The following is a 16,151-nucleotide window of genomic DNA, read 5'->3' on the forward strand; positions in this document are numbered from 1 at the left end:
TTGAGACGGAGTCTTGCTCTGTCACCAGGCTGTAGTGCAGTGGCAGGATCTTAGCTTACTACAACCTCTGCCTTCAGAGTTCAAGCGATTCTCCTGCCTCAGCCTCTCGAGCAGCTGGGACTACAGGTGTGTGCCACCATGCCCAGCCAAATTTTATATTTTTAGTAGAGATGAGGTTTCACCATGTTGGCCAGGATGGTCTTGATCTCCTGACCTCATGATCTGCCCGACTCGGCCTCCCAAAGTGCTGGGATTACAGGCGTCAGCCACTGAGCCCAGCCTGAGGATTGTTTTTTAAACATTTAGTAGAATTTAGCCATCTGGTCCTGGGCTTTTCTTTGTGGGAAGTTTTTTGATTAAAAATTCAATCTCTTTACTTGGTATAGGTTTATTCAGGCTTTCTGTTTCTTCTTGATTCAGTTTTGGTTGTTTGTCTTTCTAGATACTAGTTTTCTTTCATCCAAGTTAATCTAATTTGTTGGCATATAATTGTTCATAGAATTCCCTCATATCCTCTTTATCTTTGTAAGGTTGGTGATAATGTCTTCTCTTTTATTTCTGATTTTAGTAATTTGAGGCTTTTGTCCTCTTTTCTTTATCAGTCTAGCTAAAGGTTGTCAATTTTGTTGATCTTGTCAAAGAAGCAACTTTTGTTATATTGATTTTCTTTATTCTTCCACTTTCCATTAATTTCTGCTCTAATCTTTATTTCCTTCTTTCTGTTTGAATTTAGTTAGCCCTTCTTCTAGTATCCTAAGGTGGATATCTTGATTATTGATTTGAAGAGACTTTCTTTTTAGATTGCAACTAGAGTTGGTGATTATGTTCCTTAAAATGTTGTCAGATGATTGTTTAAGCAGAAATGTGGTTATGACGTAGAATTAGCTTTTTGAAATTTTCTCAGGAGAAAAAAACCCTGTTTACTTGTTCAATAGATATTCACAACTGAAAATGAGTCAACAACATTATGCCATCATTAAAAAAATAAGAAAAGAATTGAGCACACAAATGAAACCAGTAGGAAACGCCCATTCTTAATACTGGTTAAATTTTGGAGTGTTCTGTTCACTCTCAAGAGTTCAGATAAATCACATTGCAAATTTTTAAAGATTTACTTGACTATTACAACCTCCTGTTTAAAACTGCACATTTTTATAGCTATTTACTATTTAAGATAACTCTTAAGAACTAGAGATAGTCAGCTCCCCTAGGTTAATTTGAAGCAGAAGAGGGCAGCTGTTATACCAAGTCAGTTGGATGTGGAATCTTACTCAAAATTAATTCCCAGCAGTCTTCTTTTATGCTATCATCTTTGGCACTTAGCAGTTCATCGGGTAGGTATCTTCTATTTTTCTTTATTCCTTGATTTCCTTGATTTCCTCTGTATCCATCAAACCGTTATTTATTTGATTGGAGTCTATTTTGTTCATTAAGCAAACGTCTTTGCTTTGAACTTGTCTTTGATTTGACAGATACTTCAATTCCTCATCAAACATTTTTTTTTTTGCTATGCATAACGTTTTCTTTGGCCACCTCCAGCAATTTCCCACATTGACATGATTACTGCTCTGGCATTTTGACATGCAATCATGTTAACTCCTATTTTCTTTTGTAATCCAACACCTTCTAATAGATAGATTACTTTAACAATCAATGACTTAATATTCTAATCATAAATTTATACAAAAATAAAATTACCTCCAAAACATTGCTACCTTTCCTAAACATTCAGTCTTGCCACAGTTTAATAAAAAGAAAGAACATTAAAAAGGATAAGCCACCATAATGATCAGATGCTTTTCGTAAGCCTAAAGGCATTGTGATTATTTAGATAGAAGAGAAGAAAGTCAAGTGAAAACCTGATAGTTACATAGTCTCATGGTTTGCTGTTGAGAGGCTGATTGCCAGCTGCTTTCCTTTTTAGGAAAATAACAAAGTGGGCTTTGGATACAATATAAAGATGTTGGGTTAGACAGTTTCACTACAGTCAGAACAATGGGATGAGTTGCCCAGGAAATAACAAACAAATTAACCAAACATGTCTTTACTTTGAACTTGAAATACTTTCTAATGATCTTTGAAGCTATAATGAACACTAATCTGGATTTGTTTAGGTGTGGTCCTGGTTAAAAAGCATGAAGGATCAAATCACTTCATGCTTTTTCCATTTAACATACCCAATAGATTCTTGATTAGGGGAAGGGAAAATAAGCAAGATACAGTCCAGTATTCTAACAACAATCAGCCTTAGGGGATTATTTTAAAAGCATCTGTTTTGGACTTAAGTCTTTGGTACTTAACCAAACTGACTACACACTGAAAAATTCTAGTGCCTGGGTTTTATAGGGTAGAAGAAGGAGGACATGGAATCAAGTGGCCAACACTTCATGTGAAGATCAGCAATGAGATCCTTCCTGCTGTCTTTCTGTTTTGACTGTTCTGGGCAATATCAAATTAGTTTCAGTGGCTTGATTCTAGGCCAAGAGTCTGGCAACAGATGATAGTGTTTGTTTTCTTCAATCTCACTGGATCTCTCTCTCTTTTTTTCCCCCTTAGGCTGAGGGTAAAAAGCTGGGATTGGTAGGCTGGGTCCAGAACACTGACCAGGGCACAGTGCAAGGACAATTGCAAGGTCCCATCTCCAAGGTGCGTCATATGCAGGAATGGCTTGAAACAAGAGGAAGTCCCAAATCACACATCGACAAAGCAAACTTCAACAATGAGAAAGTCATCTTAAAGTTGGATTACTCAGACTTCCAAATTGTAAAATAATGGTCTCAATTTAAACATCTCAGTGGTTTGGTTTTTATTGTTAATAGAGATAGAACTATTGTGTGTTAATATTAGCATTAGTCAATAAGTTATTTTAATGACAGATATTTGAATGTTATTATATTACCTGTATGATGGAAGGATTACAACTGTACACAAATCTAATCAATAAAAATGTTAGAACCTTCTGCTTAGAGTACTTTTAAAAATCTTCAGTGAACTTCCTTGTGGGCGAAATAAGAGGTATTTATTCAGTAAACATTTGTGGGAAGAGGATTTTGAGGTAATTTAAAGAGATCTGAAAGAAAAAAGTTATGTTGGCTGGGCTTGTAATCTCAGCACTTTGGGAGGCCAAGGTGGGCAGATCACCGGAGGTCGGGAGTTTGAGACCAGCCTGACCAACATGGAGAAACCCCATCTTTACTAAAAATACAAAATTAGCTGGGTGTGGTGGCGCATGCTTGTAATCCTAACTAACTTGGGAGGCTGAGGCAGGAGAATCACTTGAACCTGGGAGGCGGAGGTTGGGGTGAGCCAAGATCATGCCATTGCACTCCAGCCTGGGTGACAATAGTGAAACTCCATCTCAAAAAAAAAAGGAAAAGAGAAGAGAAAAAGTTATGTTACTTTGATTCATTTCTTTAAATGGTTTCCATGAAATTATCTTCAAGAAATTGCATGCCTAATAAGAACAAATATTGCAAGTTCAATTTGTTAGCTGCTCATATGATGTTTTAGATGAATTACTTTTAGTTTCCTGGAACTTCTGCTGTTGTTTCTTTTCTCTGGATAAGGAATTCACATAAAGTTATGTTATGGGCTGAACTGTGTCCCTGCCAAATTCATATGTTAAAGTTCCAATCCCCAGTACCTCAGAAAGTGACTATTTGGACACAGGGTGGTTAAAGAGCTGAAGGTTAAATGAGGCTGTGAGGGTGGGCCCTAGTCCAATCTGACTGATGTCCTTAGAATATATTGGACATAGACACGTGTGCAAAATGAAAGATCCTGTGAAAATGGCCGTCTACAAGCCAAGGAGAGAGGTCTTAGAAGAAATAATTGCTGCCAATACCTTGATCTCAGACTTCTCTTCAGAACTAAGACGAAATAAACTGCTGCTTAAGCTACTCAGTCTGAGGTACTTTGTTATGTCAGCCTTAGCAATAGTAATAAGCATAAACAATTATCAGTATTTTACTTAATCAGCCCTAGAATATTGATTGGTTGAGTTTGGTTCACCACTAAACGAGCATATATCAAATGCTTACTGGGTCTGACAAATTTGTTATAAATTTCATAGGGGAAGTGAAAATGAGCAAGATACAGTCCAGCATTCTAACAACAATCAGCCACTTTAAATTCTCAATGAAAACGAGATAGAGAGCCAAATCTAAGGATTGGTTAACAATTCCAGAACACTATTCTCACAGCATTTTCAGAGTTCTGCTCTTCTTTAGTTATGAAAGAAGCTGTGGTGGCATTGGGGAGATGTCAAGGCAGTGAAGAGAGTCTTGGTGTTGTCATCTGTAAATTAAGGGTTGAGCTAGACAGTTTCTGAGCCTTTTCCAGTTCCAAATGCTGTAATTCTAAGATGGAAGGCTCTGGAATATTCATTTATTCAGTACCTACCATAGGTCAGGCACTGTTCTTGGTCACTGGGATACAGCAGTAAGCAAAATAGACAAAATCCTTACCTTCACCTAGGTTACATTCTAGGGAGAGAAGACTCCACAAACACATAAAATATATATTGAATTAAGCCGTAGTAAGAGCAAAGGTGAAAATGACAAAAAAGGAAAGGGGAGAAAACACAAAAACAAAAGTAAAAGTTACTGCATAATCCTTCACACCATGCCAAAAGGGATAAGGATTGAGAATCGTAGGTACCGTTCACTAAACCCTGCGATGCGGATCCTCGGCCGGAACACCTGGCGCGCATGTGCACTGGCGTGTCGCGGCCTGGCGCGCCCTCTGAAGCGCATGCTCGTGGGCTCGTACGTGCACGAGCCTCAAGACCCAAGGTGCGCGCGTCAGCGTCCGAGGCGGTTGGCGTTTGGGCGTTGGTTAAACGGGACTCGAGGTGACTCTGGGGGAAGCACGCGACGAAAAGATGATTCCGGGAGCTCTTCTAACACCAGAAGAACGCTGGTGACGGCTGCGTGCAGCTTTTGGAGCCGGATGCGCAAGGGCCCGGGAGGCCCGGCGGCCTGGCGGCGGGGCGGGCCCAGTGTGGGGACACGGATGGGGCAGGCTGGGGAGGGGCTGGGCCTGGCTGGAAGGCGGCACTGCCTGGGGCTCGGCCCGCGCGGCGCTCCCAGGTCCCTGGGCCATGGATCTGGGCCCAGGCGTCCCGTCCGTCCCAGGCGCTGGGAGACGTCATCAGGAAATCGTTGGGCTTACATTAATCGGAATACTTATTAAACGTTTACCCCTCACTTGCTGCCGGCTACAAAGTGCATTAGTTTAGAAAGCAGCAGAAGTTCTGCAGTTAGAGCCCTAATTTTCCCGAGTTTGGAAAACCAGCCCCACCTACACGGGTCTCTGGAGAAGAGGGGGATACCTTTAATGCCACTAGAATCTTAGGGTTTGCTTTTTGTTTTTTGCTTTTGTTTTTTTTTACTTGCAGGAAAACTTAAAATCAAGTTCAGGCAGCTCCACGCCATCATTATTATTGCCCAGGTAGTTTATGCCCATCTGTAAAGACCAAAAGAGTATTAATAATAATGACCCTCTGGCCGGGGCGCAGTGGCTCACACCTGTAATTCCAGCACTTGGGGAGGCCAAGGCGGGAGAATCACCTGAGCTCAGGAGTTCAAGACCAACCTGGCCAACATGGTGAAACCTCGTCTCTACATAAAAGACAAAAATTAGCCAGGCGTGGTGGTGGGCGCCTATAATCCCAGCTACTCGGGAGGTTGAGGCTGGAGGATTGCTTGACCCTGAGAGACAGAGGCTGCAGTGGGCCGAGACTGTCATTGCACTCCAGCCTGGGTGACAGAGCGAGACCCTGTTTCAAAAAAAAAAAGAATAATAACGATCTTATGAAAACATCAAAGATTAAACAGGATTTAACAATCAAATGGCAAAGAAAGGTTTATATGAAAAGGAATTTGCCTTCTTTATCTTTTCCCATTCTCAGCCTCCTTCCCCTGAGGTGACTATGCTTATCTATAATAATAATAATAATCTCCTAATGCCCCCAAACTCTCCTTGATAACAATTTGATTTTTAAAATTTCTTCCTGTTGCTTCACCTTATTACAATGTCTTAGCAATTCATTTTAAGTATTTTTCTAAAAGTCATGGTTATTGTGTAATGCATAAATGTTATGAAACTAGCTTGGACATTTTTGTCATGAATAATTTCTAGCTAATGTTTCTTAGCTGTATTTAATTTAGGCATCTGTTTTTGGTGAAGTGGTTCGAATTTCAAATCCTGTCTTTACCGGTCAACTTCAAGTGTAATTATGATTTCACTTTAGGGCATGTGGGATTTAGAAAGGAGCATTGAAAATTATGAAATTATGAATGTTTCTTTGGATGTTAATCCATTGCACCAAGCCTGAGCTGTGCCTAGAGATCAGAGGTACAACTTTGTTTTGCTTTGTTTCACAATTTGGTTTAATAAGAGCAATTTCATTTACCTCAGATGCTATTTCTTCATAATGCTTGAAAGAAATGTGTAATACTGTGTAATGCTGAAGCTTTGATTATGTGTGTGTGTGTGTGGTTTTTTTCTCCTATAGGCAATTATTTCCAGTCAGAGAAGGAAACCAGTGCCTGGCATTCTCACCATCTTTCTACCTGCCATGATCAAGTGCTTGTCAGTTGAAGTACAAGCCAAATTGCGTTCGGGTTTGGCCATAAGCTCCTTGGGCCAATGCGTTGAGGAACTTGCCCTCAACAGTATTGATGCTGAAGCAAAATGTGTGGCTGTCAGGGTGAATATGGAAACCTTCCAAGTTCAAGTGATAGACAATGGATTTGGGATGGGGAATGATGATGTAGAGAAAGTGGGAAATCGTTATTTCACCAGTAAATGCCACTCGGTACAGGACTTGGAGAATCCAAGGTTTTATGGTTTCCGAGGAGAGGCCTTGGCAAGTATTGCTGACATGGCCAGCACTGTGGAAATTTCATCCAAGAAAAACAGGACAATGAAAACTTTTGTGAAACTGTTTCAGAATGGAAAAGCCCTGAAAGCTTGTGAAGCTGATGTGACTAGACCAAGCGCTGGGACAACTGTAACAGTGTATAACCTATTTTACCAGCTGCCTGTACGGAGGAAATGCATGGACCCTCGACTGGAGTTTGAGAAGGTTAGGCAGAGGATAGAAGCTCTCTCACTCATGCACCCTTCCATTTCTTTTTCTTTGAGAAATGATGTTTCTGGTTCCATGGTTCTTCAGCTCCCTAAAACCAAAGACGTATGTTCCCGATTTTGTCAAATTTATGGATTGGGGAAGTCCCAAAAGTTAAGAGAAATAAGTTTTAAATATAAAGAGTTTGAGCTTAGTGGCTATATCAGTTCTGAAGCACATTACAATAAGAATATGCAGTTTTTATTTGTGAACAAAAGACTAATTTTAAGGACAAAGCTACATAAACTCATTGACTTTTTATTAAGGAAAGAAAGTATTATATGCAAGCCAAAGAATTGTTCCAGCAGTAGGCAAATGAATTCAAGTCCTCGGCTCCGGTCTACCCCAGAACTCTATGGTATATATGTAATTAATGTGCAGTGCCAGTTCTGTGAGTATGATGTGTGCATGGAGCCAGCCAAAACTCTGATTGAGTTTCAGAACTGGGACACTCTCTTGTTTTGCATTCAGGAAGGAGTGAAAATGTTTTTAAAGCAAGAAAAATTATTTGTGGAATTGTCAGGTGAGGATATTAAGGAATTTAGTGAAGATAACGGTTTTAGTTTATTTGGTGCTACGCTTCAGAAGCATGTGACTTCCAATGAGAGGAGTAACCAGGGCAGTTTCCAGGAAGCATGTAATAATATTTTAGATTCCTATGAGGTGTTTAATTTGCAATCAAAAGCTGTGAAAAGAAAAGCTACTGCAGAAAACATAAACACACAGAATTCTCGGGATTTAGAAGCTATCAGAAGAAATACAAATGATTCACTTTTGTACACTTGTGAATCAGGTGGTCCAGGCCACAGCAAAATGACAGAGCCATCGTCACAAAACAAAGACAGCTCTTGCTCAGAACCAAAGATGTTAGAACAAGAGGCAATTGTCGCATCAGAAGCGGGAGAAAATGAGAAACATAAAAAATCTTGCCTGGAACATAGCTCTTTAGAAAATCCATGTGGAACCAGTTCGGAAATGTTTTTAAGTCCCTGTCAGACACCACATCACTTTGAGGAGAGCAGGGAGAATCTAACAATATGGAAAGAAAGTACTGTTAATGGCATGGCTGCCAACATCTTGAAAAATAATAGAATTCAGAATCAACCAGAGAGATTTAAAGATGCTACTGAAGTGGGATGCCAGCCTCTGCCTTCTGAGACATTATTGGGAGTACATAGTGCTCAGACAGAGAAAGAGAAAAGACAAAAAGAACCTAGCAATTGTAGAGGAAGAAATGTTTTTAGCTATGGACGAGTTAAATTATGTTCCACTGGCTTTATAACTCATGTGGTACAAAATGAGAAAACTAAATCAACTGAAACAGAACATTCATTTAAAAATTATGTTAGACCTGGTCCCACAAGTGCCCAAGAAACATTTGGAAAAAGAACACGTCATTCAGTTGAAACTCCAGATATAAAATATTTAGCCAGCACTTTAAGTAAAGAATCTGCTCAACTACCCAACAAAAAACTTTGCAGAACAAATATAAGTTATGGGCTAGAGAATGAACCTACAGCAACTTATAAAATTTTTTCTACTTTTCAGGAAGGTAGCAAAAAACCACAAACAGGTTGCATATTATCTGATACACCCCCTTCTTTCCCCTGGTATAGAAATGTTTCAAATGATATTAAGAAAACAGATCAATTAATTGGTTCCTCCAAACCAATCATCTGTAAGAAGCTAAGCTTGAATTCACAACTAGGATCATTAGAGAAGTTTAAGAGGCAATATGGAAAGATTGAAAATCCTCAGGATACTGAAGTAGAGAAAAGTAACATTGAAGTCACTATCAATCTCTGTCCTCAAGTTGAACCTGACATTTTGCTGAAGGACAAGAACCGCTTAGACAACTCTGATGTTTGTAAAATCACTACTACGAACCATAGTGATTCAAATAGTAGTTATCAACCAGCAAGCCACATCCTTTACTCAGAGAAGTTTCCATTCTCCAAGGATGAAGATTGTTTAGAACAACAGATGCCTGGTTTGAGAGAAAACCCTATGACTCTGAAGGAGTTCTCTCTCTTTAATAGAAAACCTCTGGACCTTGAGAAATCATCTGAATCACTAGCCTCTAAATTATCCAGACTGAAGGGTTCTGAAAAAGAAACTCAAACAGTGGAGATGACGAGTCCTTTTAATGAACTTCCAAATTCAGATTCCAGTAGGAAAGACAGCGAGTTGTACAGTGTATTAACACAAGATTTTTGTATGTTATTTAAAAACGAGCATGAAAAAGTAGAGAATGATGTCATCCCAGTATCAGATTCTGCCACACAGGGTAATTCCTTTAATAAAAATAGTGAAACACACTCTAACAGCAATACAACAGAGAACTCTGTGATATCAGAAACTCCTTTGGTATTGCCCTGTAATAATTCTAAAGTTATCAGTAAAGATTCAGATGTTCGTATCAGAGCTTCAGAAGAACAGATAGGAAGTCCTGACTCTTCCAGTGGAATGTTAATGAATCTGGTAGAAGATGCCACAGGTGAGCAAAATGGAATTTGTTTTCAAAGTGAGGAATCTAAAGCAAGAGATTGTTCTGAACATGAAGAGTCAAACACATGTTGTTCGGATTGGCAGCAGCATTTTGATGTAGCCTTGGGAAGAATGGTTTATGTCAACAAAATGACTGGACTCAGCACATTCATTGCTCCAACTGAGGACACTCGGGCTGCTTGTACTAAAGACCTGACAACTGTGGCTGTGGATGTTGTACTTGAGAATGGTAAGTATGTAGTGTTCATGTGCATGAGGTGCTTTTGGAGATGGGAATGCTGGACAAGGAATAAGATCCTCATTATCCAAAGAGATGATCTCAATAGATAGAACATTTTAAAGACCACTTATGAAACATATGTTGTGTTTTCATGCTATATGAAGATTCTCTAGGTCCAACACTAATTTTTTTTTTTTTTAAGACAGTGTCTCACTCTGTCACCCAGGCTGTAGTGCAGTGGTGCAATTTCAGCTCACTGCAACTTCTGACCCCCAGTTCAAGCGATTCTCCTGCCTCAGCCTCCCATGTAGCTAGTATTACAAGAACACGCCACCATGCCCAGCTAAATTTGTGTATTTTTAGTAGAGACAGGGTTTCACCATGTTGGCCAGGCTGGTCTCAAACTCCCAGCCTCAAGTGTTCCACCTGCCTTGGCCTCCCAAAGTGCTGGGAGTACAGGTATGAGCCATTGTGCCCAGCCTCTAGGTCCAACACTATTTAAATGGAGAAGTACAGTGAAGGGATTTAAGTATGTATATATGTGTCTAGGGGTGTGTGTATGTGTAAGAAAGGGGGTGATGAGTATATACCAAGAACAACAGTGTAAAAATGGGGGAGACTGTCAAATTTTAATGAAAATGATACTATTAATAGTTGGGAAGGTCCACAGTACTTTCCTACCTCATTTTCTCTTCCTTTCTCATGCCCAACTCTCCTAAAAATATGTCTTTAAAGGCACCTGCAGTGTCAGCCTGGTATTTTACTGGAAGTTTCTCTGCATGGCTTCCAGGTTAAGGGCCAGAATGATTCTGTAACTATCCTAGGTTTCCCAGTAAACTCTATGGCTTAGTACAGTACTGTATTTATGAACTTTTTCTTTCTAGAAAGTAGGACTTGTCCATGAACTTTGTAAAATATAGGTCAAATATGTATTTTCATGACTATACTTTTCAAATGTACTTTATTTATTTATCTATTTTGAGACAGAGTCTCGCTCTGTCACCCAGGCTGGAGTGCAGTGGCATGATCTAGGCTTACTGCAACCTCCGCCTCCCAGCTTCAAGCAATTCTCCTGCCTCAGCCTCCTGAGTAGCTGGGATTACAGGTGTGCACCACCATGCCCAGCTAATTTTTGTATTTTTAGTAGAGATCGGGTTTCACCATGTTGATCAGGCTGGTCTTGAATTCCTGACCTTGTGATCCACCTGCCTCGGCCTCCCAAAGTGCTGGGATTACAAGTGTGAGCCACCTCGCCTGGCCTCAAATGTATACCTTATTATAAGGCATATGGTAAAATCTCCTTGATCTCTTTATGGTATAAGTAGCTGTTATGCAGGAAGACAATAATATGGCTATTAGATCGTACCACAGGGTTACACTAGAGCCTGCACTAGTACTCCGGGTTCTTGGTCGACATTTAAAGTGACATCGACTTGGCAGTGTTTTGAGAGCCAGATGTTGAGAGGTGATAAAGCTGATTTCCATCTGGCTGTAATTTTGGCTTTGCACTAGGAGGATAAACATTACATCTGTATCCATATTAAAAGTTTTGAATGCTGCAGAAGAATGGAACACGTATAAATGTAGTTATAAGTCAATTTATAATTTCTCCTGAGGATGAGTATCTCTAGCAGGAAGCTGTGATTTCTTTAAAGTTAAATAAGACCTTTACTTTTCAGTGTTTTTCTGTTTTTTTCCTTGTGAAAAAAAAAATCACTGTAGTAACTTCAGTAGTATTAGGAGAAAACTCATTTCTTTGACTATTATTCCTCTATCAAGTTAGTCTTAAAGCCACATTATGTGCTTTTCAATCTATATAGTTTTATGTCCTGATTTATATTAAATGTTTATCAGAGGTAAATCTATATACAGCACTGGCACCTGATCTTCCTGAAATGCAACTGCTTCTGTTATGGTGCCAAAAAATAACTGGATTGCATGATACTGTGAGATAGCTGTTGCTAAAAGAAAGAGGAAAATCTTAGCTGCTGTACTCAACATAAATATCTCTTCCTGTTGAATCTAGATATTTAAAACACTTTAACCTACTTAACATTCTGGATTAGCATACCTTTTAGTGAACTTTTGAGTGTCATGTTAACTCATAGTTTCCTAACGAAAAATATTTTTGGTATAGAAGTTCCGTGGGCCAGGTGCAGTGGCTCACACCTGAAATCCCAGCACTTTGGGAGGCCAAGGGAGGTGGATCATGAGGTCAGGAGATTCAGAACATCCTGGCTAACAAAGTGAAACCCCATCTCTACTAAAAATACAAAGAATCAGCCAGGCGTAGTGGCACACACCTGTAGTCCCTCCTGTACGTGGAAGGCTGAGGCCTTGAACCCAGGAGGCAGAGTTTGCAGTGAGCCAAGATCGTGCCACTGCACTCTAGCCTGGGCAACAGAGCGAGACTTGGTCTCAAAAAAAAAAAAAAAAAAAAAAAAAGAGGAGTTCCATGAAGACGTGGCTCCTCAGTATCCTGCTATCTTTCTGGAAATAGCTGATATACATTATGACATTAGGACATTGTCAAACTTTACACAAAGGTGTTACATGAGATAAATTGTAAAAGATAATATTTTTTTCTTGTTGCCCAGGCTGGAGTGCAGTGGTGTGATCTCAGCTCACCGCAACCTCTGCCTCCTAGGTTCAAGTGATTCTCCTGCCTCAGCCTCCTGAGTAGCTGGGATTACAGGCATGTGCAGCCACACCTGGCTAACTTTGTATTTTTTTTTTCATTTTTCTCTCTCTCTCTTTTTTTTTTTTTTTATTGCATTTTAGGTTTTGGGGTAAACTTTGTATTTTTAGTAGAGATGAGGTTTCTCCATGTTGGTCAGGCTGGTCTCGAACTCCTGACCTCAGGTGATCTGCCTGCCTCAGCCTCCCAAAGTGCTGGGATTACAGGTGTGAGCCACTAGCCTAAAAGATAAATTTTAATGAACAGAAGAGAGGATCCATAAAGGTGATTTTGAGGAGTAGTGTCAAGTCCCCAAGCCTTGGTAGTTTTTTCTTTAAAATATTTAACGCAGTTCTTTCTATTAGTAGTTATAAACCTGTTTCACTTCATTATTTTAATTTTATCATTTTTAACCTCTCCAGGTGTAGTCCAACATATTTATCTATCATGTTTTGCTCCTGTTCTAAAGCTGTCAAATTAAGCATTGCTTCTAAAACTCAAACCTGATCTTCCTTTATGGAGAACAGCAGCATTTGGGCCAGACCTTATTAGACTCAAATTTGAATTGAGAACCTTTGATTTGTCCATCTGTTCACTTATTCATGCAACATTTGTTGATCATCCACACTGTGCGAGGTGCTGCCACATTGTAGGTTAACTGACTTCGCTTTCAGGAGTTCAGAGTACTATTAGGGAAGACAGCTATCTAAACATAATTGTAATATAATGAGACAAATGTTAGGATAGAGACATACATTGGGGATAAGAGACTCAAGCTGGAGAGTTGTGAAGGTTGTAGCAAGTTTGGGTGACAATTAAATACTGCTGCTCTATGTCTAACACAGGGCTTCTCTGGATGATTTTTCGTTGTAGGGTTTGTCCTGTGCATTGTAGGGTATTTAGCAGCATATGTGGCCTTTATCTGCTAGATGCTAGTAGAATGTTGTGACAATGACAAGTGTCTCAAGACATTGCCAGATGTTCCCTTGGGCAAAGTTACCTCCCATTGAGAATCACAGTGAACCTATTCTAGGCCTTCCTTCTGTCTGGTATAAATGGATAATGGAACTAAGCATTAATGGAGAGTCCTAAATTGACAGCATAATTTCATTAAAGGACTTCTGATTCTCAATCTAGTGTTTAGTAGTCTGCTTTATGTCTTGACTCGGTTTGTGTAGAAAGAGGTTTTATGTAATTAAATTTTTAAATAGTTTACTTGTATTTTAAGTTCAAATTTCTAGGTTTTTCTTTCTTATATTTAGGATCTCAGTACAGGTGTCATCCTTTTAGAAGCGACCTTGTTCTTCCTTTCCTTCCGAGAGCTCGAGCAGAGAGGATGGTGATGAGACAGGAAAACAGAGGTAGGGGTGGCAGAGACTGCTGGGGCACCCAGTACACATCGTACCACCTAACTCAAAAACAAAGCAGGCTTGCATTAAGCTTGATCGGTGCCAGCTGTGCCGTACTGGAATCAGGAATTCCCCACGGCCCTATTTAACAGCAGAACTAAGTAATTCAGTGCATGCATTTAGATCAGAAATTACTTTTCCAGACTTGAGGTCAATACTTGGTAATTATGCGTAGTCTGTGGTGTCTTTATGATTGGGGGACATGTTTCTTATTTTTCAAAAGGCTGGACTGGCACTCCAAGTTGCTATAGTTTTATCTAAGCAAAAATCTTCAGAAAAAGCTACAGACAGCTATTTTGTTTGTGTGTCTAAAAATAGATAAGGTATATATTTTACCTAAAGGCAGTAAGGCTACAAATTTGAGCCATAGCTTCTCCACCAGTATTCCAAAATATCTCGTAAACGGCTTGGAGAAAGGCTATAGTGCCAGAACATACAGTCACCAACTCTAGTTTAAAAAGTAACTGATCAAAACAATTTAGAGATATAGCAAACACTGCACATTTGTAGAATATAGAAACAATGTATGTGATCTTTGGTCTTGAGGTTACAGCTCACCAAACAGGAAATGCCATTCCCTCCTTTCCTGTGGTTCTTGATGCCAACTTTACCTGTTCCCTTTTGCCCTAGATACTGTGGATGATACTGCTGGTAGCGAATCACTTGAGTCTTTGTTCTCAGAATGGGACAATCCAATATTTGCCCGTTATCCAGAGGTGGGTCTGCAGCAGTTTTTCTTTGCCTGTTACTTTAAGCTTTGAGTTTCAAGACGCGTACAGCCGCATGCACTTATAGTCTCAGCTACTCAGGAGGCTGAGGTGGGAGGATCACTTGAGGCCAGGATTTCAAGGCTGTAGTATGCTGATTGCACCTGTGAATAGCCACTGCACTGTAGCCTGGGCAACATAGTGAGACTCCATCTCTTTTTTTTTTTTTTAGACGGAGTTTCTCTTTTTTGCCCAGGCTGGAGTGCAGTGGCGCAATCTTGGCTCACTGCTACCTCCACCTTCCGGTTTCAAGCAATTCTTCTGCCTTAGCCCCCTGAGTACTGGGACTAGGACTACAGGCGTGCACCACCACGCCTGGCTAATTTTTGTATTTTTAATAGAGACGGGGTTTCACCATGTTGGCCAGGCTGGTCTTCGTGATCCGCCCGCCTCGGCCTCCCAAAGTGCTAAGATTACAGGCTTGAGCCACCGTACCCCGCACTCCCATCTCTTAAAAAAAAAAGTAAATGAATTAAAAATAAAATCTGAATTTTATTTAAGCTGAGTATGGTCATGCAAGACTATACTAATTCGTAATTATGATTGGAAACTGGGCATATTTCCAAGTAATTTATTTGGAAGTTAATGTTTAGAGAGGAAAAATCAAATTTATAGCATTTTGGGAGCTCAAGCATTTTGGATTAAACATGTATAATCAATTTGAGAATAGTGAATGTGTTTACCACTCTCAGAAACCCTGACTTGTAGCTTTGGCACAGTATTCAGGGTGGTGATAATAAAACTGTTATCATTAGATGAAGCCACGCATCTTCCACTGGAGGAACAGTTCCTCATTGGCCCTGGGTGGATGTTCTCTCCTGGGTGTGTTTTCACAGAATGTACTGTGTATGCTGTAAACAGGGTGTATGATAGATGAGCATTTGATTACTGATTCTTTCCTCGAGATGTCATTTAAGGACTTGATCATAGATCATAGACAAATTATTGTTCTGAAACAGTATTGGGGTTTTTTTTGGTCAGGAATTTTGTTTATATGCAAAAATTGTTATTTAAGACTCATTATTCATAGATTCTTTTGAATTTCTCTAAATTCCCTGAATTTAACCCACCTCTACTAGGCTATATAAAAATGAATGTTTTTAAAGCACTGATATCTTTAGTAAAACAGTTCTGCAGGCACAAAAATTAAAATTTCCATTATGTTTTGCTGAGCCTTTCTAGGTTGCTGTTGATGTAAGCAGCGGCCAGGCTGAGAGCTTAGCGGTTAAAATTCACAACATCTTGTATCCGTATCGTTTCACCAAAGAAATGATTCATTCAATGCAGGTAAAAGGTTGATTTCGAAATCTCATAAATATATATAAGGCCTAAGCTAGACTAACTCTTCTGAAGTTGGATTTATTTAATGATATAGACCACCTTGGTCAAGGCACGTGTGTGTGTGTGTGTGTGTGTGTGTGTGTGTGTGTGTGTGTGT

The 16,151-nt window shown here is 39.7% G+C and overlaps 2 protein-coding genes across 12 annotated transcripts in view; both read left to right on the top strand.

The window, feature by feature from the left end:
- ACYP1 (acylphosphatase 1) overlaps positions 1–2,966 on the top strand; it is a 14,882-nt gene extending 11,916 nt beyond the window's left edge. For 3 of the 4 annotated variants that reach the window (XM_017528628.2, XM_037738533.1, XM_017528629.2), the window contains one exon: positions 2,557–2,963. In XM_017528628.2, the coding sequence (XP_017384117.1) occupies positions 2,557–2,772 (216 nt within the window). In that variant the 3' untranslated portion in view covers positions 2,773–2,963. Of the gene's footprint in view, positions 1–2,556 lie in introns of all 4 variants that reach the window. The other variant, XM_017528627.2, reaches the window with a different exon arrangement.
- Positions 2,967–4,695: 1,729 nt separating this feature from the next.
- The window catches only part of MLH3 (mutL homolog 3), a 33,994-nt gene continuing 22,538 nt past the window's right edge, over positions 4,696–16,151 (top strand). For 4 of the 8 annotated variants that reach the window (XR_005200294.1, XM_017528632.2, XM_037738538.1 and 1 more), the window contains exons 1-5: positions 4,696–4,852; positions 6,518–9,869; positions 13,800–13,898; positions 14,577–14,662; positions 15,896–16,000. Coding sequence is in view for 7 of the 8 variants with exons in the window: in XM_017528632.2 (XP_017384121.1) it covers positions 6,581–9,869; positions 13,800–13,898; positions 14,577–14,662; positions 15,896–16,000 (3,579 nt within the window). In the remaining variant the exon portion in view is untranslated. Of the gene's footprint in view, positions 4,853–5,718; positions 6,358–6,517; positions 9,870–13,799; positions 13,899–14,576; positions 14,663–15,895; positions 16,001–16,151 lie in introns of those variants that run through there. The other 4 variants (XM_037738535.1, XM_037738534.1, XM_037738536.1 and 1 more) reach the window with 4 other exon arrangements.

Source organism: Cebus imitator, unplaced genomic scaffold, assembly GCF_001604975.1.
Source record: "Cebus imitator isolate Cc_AM_T3 unplaced genomic scaffold, Cebus_imitator-1.0 Scaffold54, whole genome shotgun sequence".
In the NCBI taxonomy this organism is placed as follows: domain Eukaryota; kingdom Metazoa; phylum Chordata; class Mammalia; order Primates; family Cebidae; genus Cebus; species Cebus imitator.